The sequence below is a fragment of the Aspergillus versicolor genome (assembly GCF_001890125.1).
Source record: "Aspergillus versicolor CBS 583.65 unplaced genomic scaffold ASPVEscaffold_4, whole genome shotgun sequence".
NCBI classification, from domain to species: Eukaryota; Fungi; Ascomycota; class Eurotiomycetes; order Eurotiales; family Aspergillaceae; genus Aspergillus; species Aspergillus versicolor.
Window position 1 is genome coordinate 1,643,270 of NW_024467527.1, and position 9,023 is coordinate 1,652,292.

A 9,023-nucleotide genomic window follows, 5' to 3' on the forward strand; every position below is an offset into this window, starting at 1 on the left:
GGGGGCGGGGAAGACTGAGTGCAGGCGGAGGGGATAGGAGGGGTTGAGTTTCAGAAAGGAGTGGAAGTTTTAAAAGGGATGCGGCAAAGAATGACTCAGAATCAGTATAATTGAGAGTGAAGAGAGGAATAGTTGCAGGGAAGGGTGAATGCTGCCGTTGACTCACCTTTTCTGCAGTCACACCAGTATTGAACCACCGCAAAGTAGGGTGGTCAGGTGACCCTGTGTGGCGATAAGATAAGGCTTGCCCTGGTTCGATAGAGTACGGCGCCGATACCGGCCAAGGGCTCAACTACTCATTTACTTTCTGTATGATCAAGGTAAGAGCGAAGGTTATGCAGGACGAATAAGTCAACATTAGGATGATGAGGCCAGGTACTATGGTAAGATTATCCACCATCCATGAACACTTCAGTTGGTAACACAGCCCATAAAAGACAGAAACCAAATAAACTGTCAAAAAAAAACGCCAAAGCTATGCAGCAGAGACCAGGCACGAGCGCGCGCAGTCTGGAGCTCCAATATAATTGCAGACAAACAAAGACGCAAGACGTAGCAAAATTAAATAACAACAAACAGGTGCCACAAAAGCTGTCAAATAGACACAAACAAGCCTAATCAAGGTATCCCAAACAAAATCACGAATGCGTTCCACACTTTTCCAATCCAGATAGTGGTATCCCAAACCTGCGAATTAATAAGGAAAGACAGCAGCGCCAACCCATGCGGCGTAATAGTACATATATCGTAAAGGAATGGTATCTCAATGCCCCCTGTATAATGCAAAACGATCAAAAGGAATGGACAACAGATCATCTATAATGCATCGTGTCAACGTGAAAAGGCAAATAAATAAAAATTAAGAAATAGACAAAATTCGGGGAGCATCAAGCATTAGTAGTAAAGGAGAGACATGAAATCGTTGCGAATAATCGTCAGTCAAAACCATAACCGGACGGTGGTTTCGTATGCAAAGACATCATTAAAACCAAGTGCGCTATGGTATCAATTGAAGGAGTGACAATGAAATGTAAAAAGAAAAGGATACGCAGAATTAAACAAAACCGCTGAATGCGATAAATCAAAAAATAGAGACATATCGGTGTCCCTAGTGGTGACCGGGTAGAGTATAGGTCATCGGAGGCATATACTGGTAGCTGCTGGATGCTCCGTCAACGTTTGATGGCGCACCAAGTGAGTTGAATTCCCAAGATCTCGTGGGAGGGGCTGGGGCGCTTTGTGTAAGCTGGCCCTGGTGGCACACGGCAGTGTAAGCGTACGGCGTGCTCATTGCTGAGTATGGTTGGCTAACCGCGGGCAAAATTGTTCGAACTGGTCCATCGGTTGCAGTCGGAGGGGAGTAAACTGGAGCGGCGATAGTAGGGTGGTAGCTACTAGAAGGCGTGCCCTCAGACATCGACTGAGGAGAGGGAGCGCTGAACCCTTCCGTTCCCGAGTCGGATGCAGGCCCGGTGCTTGGGTAGTTGGATCCAACAGGAGTGGGCAGGGCTCCAGCGGTGGATGAGTAGCTTGCAGACTAGAAAACAATTTGTTAGTAAGCGAACGCCGACGAGGGTATTCATCAGAGCTAGCTGGTTACTTACGTATTTCCCAATGATCTTTTTCAGAGCATGGCCCAGGATCTTCCAGGGGAAAACCTTTACATCTTTCTCAATATTCCTGGGCTTTGGTGCAGGAAATCCCATGATAACTTTGAAGAAATCCTCACTGTCTGCCTTGGACTTGGACACAGTAAGCGGCCTGAACCCTTCCAGGTTCCGTCGAATACGATTCTTCTCCTCCACAGTGAACCGAACCCCCACGAGTGATTCAAGTAGGTAGATTGTATCTACACTCGTGATGAAACATTCGTCTTTGCCCTCCCAGTAGATGCAACTAATGCAAATACTGTTAGGCACCCGTTCTTCGGGGGTCACGGGCTTGAAATCAGCATGGATAGTGCTGCCGCTTTGCATTCGAGTGAATTGAACCAGCCGGCGCTGAGCAACGCGTTCCTCAGGGGTCCAGCTCTGCGTCATAGTGCCCAAGTCTCCGTTAAGCTTCAAGATCGCCTTTGAGGGATACATGGCATAAGGGTTGAACGACTGTGTTTGGACCATGCTGCCCGGCTGCTGTATGGTCGAAGTACGGATTAGGGGGGGGTTCGCTGAGGACGATGGCTTTGGCTGGGGAAGACCATGACTAACTGTATATCCGTTACCCCTCTGATCTGGATTGGCCGATAGGAAAGACGAGTTCCACGAAGACTGCATGGGAGACGGTGCACGCATCGAAGTTTGTGAGTTCGGCGATATGGCTGAGTATTGGGCAGCACCAATTCGGGGTGACGAGTCAGTATGGTATGAGGCAGCGTATCCATTCACAGGCGGTGGTGGCTGCAGGTAAGGGGAGTAAGGAGGGGCATAGGCTGATGGCTCTTCCTTAACCTGCACTGGAATCGTCGATGCTCGCTTGATTGGCCTGGGAAGGGTATCGGAAGAGAAGGATGATGAGATCCGTCTCTTTCGGCTCTCATCAGATGGTGACTGCTGTCCAGCATGCTCATAAGTGTAAATTCCCACTTGAATTGTTGTGGCAGGGTATTCATTCTGTCCGCGCATAGATAGCTGGAGAGGGACGGCCAGAGAGGGACAACCGGTGGTCATGAAGGACGGAGTATCCACGGAGAGGGCATATTGAAAAGAAGAATCCTGGAATCCCAGAAAGTGTGGGTTGCACTCGCACTTCTTCGTTCCAAAAACAATGGACAGTGTTGCGTACGGAGTAGTGTGAAGGTCGTAGGGTGACTGGATTTGCACAAAAACTCGTGTGCCTTCGGTGCCTCTCTGAGGAGAGTACGAAATGACTTCAGGCAACTGGTGAGAGTCCGCATTGATCATTGGAGACTGCTCGTCTTCATACGAGCTTGCATAGTCGGGTTTCGCCATGTAGGGGACACAGTCTGACATCTGGCTCAAATGGTCGGCCATCGGCGACGGCGCAAGGGGAGTTGACATATAAGCAGGCTGGCCGTATGTAGAATAAGAGACACCATCCTGCAGAGAGTGGGTGGAATCACAATCTATAATAATCATTAGAAAACTCATTTTCTAGCTGCAACAAAAGATTGGCTGCGGAGAGCGGCTCGCTGTAGGAGGTGCGCCTGTAAATGGTACTCACCTAATACGACCGCTTGTTGAGACTTCTGGAAACCAGACATAGACAAGACAGGTTCAGACTTGGCCAACAGGCCGCCTGAAAACACGTCAAAAAATTGGGCCTCTTCAGGATCCGAGAAATCCAATGTCTCATCCAGAATTAAAGGCGTCTGGAAATCCGGATCGAACTATAAACGAAGCAAGTTTTAGCAGATGATCGTATAATGGAGAGCAATGAATAATGAAGTAAGAAACAACGCCTCCCTACGGAGAGACAGGAGGTGAATCACGATTCGGGTTCCGGCCGGAAGACAGCGAAACAGGCGAAACCATAACACTGGTAATTGGATAGGAAGGAGAAACAAGACGGTTTGTTTGAACTTACCAAAACGCCGTGTGTCTTGGAGTAAGCCAGCTTGAAGGTGTTGCAGAGCCTGCAACGAGACACAATAACCTAAAAAAGCGAATGACACTGAATTATAACTAGGGTAAACGATGGTGCGCCGGGAAAGCCGATATGAGCTTTCCGAGACAGGACGAGCGACGACACGAAGCGAGCGAGGGTGGAAATAGCGACTTTCGATCAGAGCCCGGTGTCCAACGATTAAGACGGAAATTACCAAAGGCTGCTTGCAGGGCGAGAGCTAGACACAAGCCACGCTGACGATAGATATTTCACAAGCACCTATAGGGGGCTTATTTCCGTGTGAAGGCAAAAGAATAGACTGAGGTATGGCCAATCCCACGGAAATTGCGGCGGAAGTTCGTGGCTGGGTTTCAGAAAAACGAGTGAATACGACAGCTGAGCAGAGACAGAAGGATCTGAGAGTGTATATCGTGTTCTTTGTCTTTCCTTCGTATAAAGGGAAATAATTGGTTTCACGGCTGTTCCAGGTCGATAAGTTCCAGGGCCGAATGCAATCTCAGCGATGAACTACCCGCCTTGTAAGTACGAACCACACTCGGGGGTAATAAATCGGGCCGTTGCATGCACTAGTAGGACTTACCAAAGAGATGACAGAAGATCAAGTCTGTAACTGGGAGTTGCAGAGTGGTAATATGCAAAATCCTCACGATCAGGAAGCGACAGACAAGACACACTGCAATCAAAACAACGTCAACAATCAAAATCAAAACCTAAATGACGAACATCACAGGGGGAAATAAAATTGCTTGAAAATCATTGTCGGCCCTAATCTTGCTCGAGGTCCCTTTCTTTCAAGGCACGACCTGGACGAAGCAAGGAGGGTAAAATGAAAGGAGGTACGAGGAAGTGTAAATGCAAGGCACCACGGCCAGTGGCGACCTGAAGGGGACTTGGCTCACCAACCTTAACAAACCAAAAGAGCTCGGGCGTGAGATCTTTTGCTATATTCTGTATTCCGTGGTGTTCTCAACCGAGACAAGGCTCCACGAAAAGGGATGCAGTGTACTGGAAGATGGGACCAGGGCGAACTCCACTCTTCCGAAAACTGATTCGGTTGGAATCTTGATGGGCGAGCTGATGGCAAATGGGAGGCTCTTGTGGAAATGAGGAGCGCGATTTGGGCGATTGTTTCAGTTGCACCGTCGACGGAACAAACGGTGTTGCTATAGAGCCGGGGCGAGTCTTGAGACGAAAACAAACGCAGAGCCCTGAGTGGTCCGCACCAAACAGAAGATACCGGCTGTCGATCGGTACAGACGTTTCTCGTTCGAGGCAGGGGAGTGGCCTCGAGACGGAAGTAGATTGATTGTCTACTTGGGCCTCGACAGGTGAAGAGCAGTAGTCGAGAAAGTGCCGGGAGAGCGTCACGGGCAAGCCGTGAGTACAAACAATAGCGAGTGGTCCAACGACGAGCGAGCGCGTTAGTATTGGTTATTAGATATTAGAGTATGGAGGTGTAATCTTCGTCCAGTAGTCCTTGTGAGGTGGGTTCCAAGTTATTTCTCAAGGCCTAAAGTTGATTTATCGGACGTCTTCTTAGATCAACACCAATGTAGCGAATGTAAGATTACTTCGATGCCAAACCAAGCGAGTGTGATAGCGAGCGAATGTAAGCGAATGAATAAAAAACAACGAGGATATTGGGCGTGTTCTTATGATGCCATAACAGGGAGTTATGGGAGGGTGAGGGAGGAAATGTGAGGAGAGGTAGAAGGGTCGAGATGGAGGAGTAGAAGGATTTAAGGTGACCAAAGCGAGTGAGGTACCTCAGAAGGCTGATGGATAAAAAAGGAAAAGGAAAAAGAACAGGCAAGGCGACGGAGGACGAGAGAGGATATAATTATGAATCCTTTTTTCGCACTAAGCGTTGGTCAGAGAAGCAGCACTGGCCGGAGGGTGGCGGGGACTCGAGGATGTGAGGCCGTGACTCGAGGGATTAACGGGCGTACTATAATACACGACTGGACATATGCATCAGATAGGGTATTTTATATTTATTCCTGCTTATTATTATGGTGCTAATTTTGAGCATTCTTATTTATTTACTGCTATTCTGATCTGAGCGAATGACAGGCGGTTGTCCTCAACCATGGCGGAAGAGCAGCACTGTTCCCACGAAACGAGATCGCGGGTTCCGAGGTTGCGGCGCTCGCTTTTTTTCTTTTTCTCTTTTCTCTTTTCTCATCCTCTTCCCACCCGGGGTCCATAAACGGTGGTGAGGTCACGAGTGGAGGGTGGATGGGTGTTTGAGCCTGTCGGAATAATATGGGCATTGCCTATAAAATCGCCAGGTTTATTCTTAGAGGGGGACTGATTTCTGGGGCTAGGCCGCGAAGAGACTAGGAGCGAATATCTGGCAGTTCACACTGCACGGCTAACAACTTAAGTTACTCCGTCCTTCACACTTGTTTAGGCGGCCCACGCCGCCCGACCACGGTGGACCCTCTGAAGAAACAGAAATAAACCACTCAGAAACGCGGGATGCGAGATAACTATTATTAACACGGCCATCTCAGAGACAGCAGCTGGAAATGCATGCTCTTTGGGCCGCGACACTACGACCCTGGGTCCGTGGATTCTCCCAGCTCGCTGGATCTGTGCTGTCATTCTCGAGGTAGCGGTGGTCCTGTTTAGTCTACCCCGTATTTATGAGGTATCGGTGGAAACAGCTTGTAAGTCCAGCCTAACTCCTTCGAGGGCCCCTGTCACTACTAAGTTTCCCCAGAAGGGTACAGGTAGACGAGCTCCTAAAAAAAAGCTCTTGGAGTTTCACTTTCAACTCTCTCCCTCCCATCCATATTCTCTTTTGGTCGGTCTCCTCTTTCCTTCCTTTTCCTTTCTAGTCGACTTCGTCGCGGGATGATATCATGGACGATGGGGGCCCCGCAGGTCACGGTCGGGAGACTCCCGTACTACGTAGTTGTAGCACCCTCGTACCCTCTTGCGTACTGGTCACCGACTCGGCAGTCAGCGCCGCCCCCAGGGTTCTGGGAGGTGCCAAAAAAAAAAATAAAAATAAAAATGAAAAACCCTAAAAAAAGGCGAAATGAGGATGGATCCTTGAGTCGTCAAGCCAGTCGTTCTCCGTCCAGAGTCACCTGCGGAATTATTCTCTGTAGAAGCCTGGAAATACCTTCATTGTCCCAGCCTGCACCAGCAGCCAGGGCTTGAGAGGACCTCGGGACGCTGGAAACCGACCCGATCGTAGAATTTTATTCTTAGTTCCCCCCACCGTCCTGCCCCTTTCCCTCTGGGGAATTCCTTCGCATCGCCAGGTGCAAGCCTGAAACGGCCTCCCCCATCCAGTTTCTTGACCAAAGTTGAGCCACGGCTTCTTTCCTGTTCAGGCTGTCTCCGGCCCATCTCAGGGACGACAAAACCAGATTCACCCCCGTCCGTTCCATATTCTTCCCCTCGCGTGGTGCTAGTGGAGGCCAGCGATCCCTAGGTACCCAGCGGGGGCTACAACTGACAATTTGGGTTAGCACTCGAACTTCTGCGAAACTTCGAGGGACCCCCAGTCTCCGAGGAGACGTCAATAAGAAATCCTTCCAACTTCCAAGTTCCAAATCCAAAGAAAAACACCCCACCAGATACATTTTGAACAGCCAACCGCGATTCCGCAAAGCCCTGCCCGGCTTCAAGGATGGAGTCCTCTGCCGAAATCTTTTGACCAGAAAAGCTTTGGGTTGAGCTGTGACAACCAAACACCGAGCCTGTGAATCCACCAGCCAGTTAAGACAATCATCCTGTTGCCCGTGGAGTCTCGTCTGAATCGTTTGGATGTCGAAACCCTGTTCATCCACGCTGTGGCGGTGACCTGCACCAATACCATCAAAACGCCCTGTTGAGCTGTTGGCTGGTTGGCCCCGCCGTTCCCATTCACCAACCGTCCAACTCTGGCGGACCTCCGCGAAGCTCTGAAGGACTGCTCGGATTTTGTACGGACGTGGTTAGGCTCCAAGTCTCTTTAGTGAAAGAAGCAAGCCCATCTTACCAATCATAATGGAAGTCGCTTCCTCGCCTCGTCCTCCCGAGTTTTCCGACGAAAGCACCCACGGGACTCTCACACCAGATCGAGACGGAGGCCGCTTAGCGGGGGATCTAAGATGCTAAACATAGCAAACCGTGCATTGGTTCCCACGCGATGCAAGGAGAGTCCATCTTATTGGAGACAAAATGGTAGAAATGTGGAGACCACCTACCGGCACACCAATGACTGATGCACTCAGTTTTCCCTCGAATCCGCCGTCTGGCTCTCGGGTGTTTTTATTCGCCCAGATAATGGCACGATGGGATGCATAAACGATCCTTCTGAGTGACCCCGGTCAAGGTGGTACGTACCTGAGGCATGGTAGTACTGTTACCGAAGTCACGCTGCATTGTTACCGTATAGCTGGTGGACTGACAGGCTTCGAGTCGCTGGCAGAAATCGGCTAAATTGCTCAACTGCGTCTCCTGACCAAATGTCACCCCGATCCTAAAGGCTTTGAATCAATTTCTATACAATGTTCTACATCCACCCAAGGGTCCGTCATGTCGTTAGATCTTCACCCAAGGGCAGAAGCACGGGCAGAAGTGTCCGAGTCGTTAATCCCCACCGTAGTCAATAATGCAATTGTTAATTAACATCGGTAGGATGAGTATTCATCCATCCCAGAACCGCACAATTATAATTATGGCGCATGGTGAATTTGGAATACATCGAAGAGGCCGCCACATCAAATCATCGAGGAATATTACCAAAATGCTGACATCATGAGCCAAAGGCTGTGGAATCAGCTGTCATCTGTTTTTCGGAGCTGCAAAGCTCAAGAAGGCAAATACGAGGAAGTCGCTCTGTGGTACGGATACAGTGGTACATTGTTCCCCAGGTGTGTTGTGTTGGAGCCAGGTCAAATAAACGAAAGGCGCAGCAACAAGGAAGTGACGACATAGTCTCCATCGCTCCCGAAGGAAGAGTAGTCTCATCATCGAGTGGGAAAACATTCGTGAAAAGAAAGTTGAAATCTTGGATGGCCCATGTTGCCTCATCCTCGATCCAGTAAGAATTAGTCCTAGCTCCGATGAATGAGGAAGTGGTGAGGTTCTCGTCTTCGCCTTTCGGTTTCATCGAAGGCTGGCAGTCTATCCGAGGATGGCATTTACACCTAACCCATAATGGACACGAGCTTCACCCACCTCACTTCCTCGTGATTCGAGCATGTTTCGGCTTTATGATCGGAGAAAGAGTACCGGTGATCTGAAGGCAAGCCACAGACAAAGAGGAACCGTTTCGTTCCGTGGATCCAAAAAGCGGAAGATGATGGCCAAACCGCCAACAACACTGCATAAAGTTATCACAAAGTGGGCCCAACTCGATTCAATGCCGCATCGCTCATGATGGACTGGAGGTTGAGAACGACTTGGCCTCGTTTACCTCGAATCGGTTGGTAGAC

At 49.5% G+C, this 9,023-nt stretch overlaps 1 protein-coding gene across 1 annotated transcript; it reads right to left on the bottom strand.

Moving 5' to 3' along the window:
* Positions 1 to 1,108: 1,108 nt before the first annotated feature.
* On the bottom strand, positions 1,109 to 3,220 carry medA (transcriptional regulator medA; the record flags this gene model as incomplete). Its single annotated transcript, XM_040814650.1, has 3 exons — positions 1,109 to 1,537; positions 1,605 to 3,082; positions 3,181 to 3,220. The coding sequence occupies 3 exons, from the start codon at positions 3,218 to 3,220 to the stop codon at positions 1,109 to 1,111; spliced, it is 1,947 nt and encodes a 648-aa protein (XP_040667377.1).
* Positions 3,221 to 9,023: the final 5,803 nt, after the last annotated feature.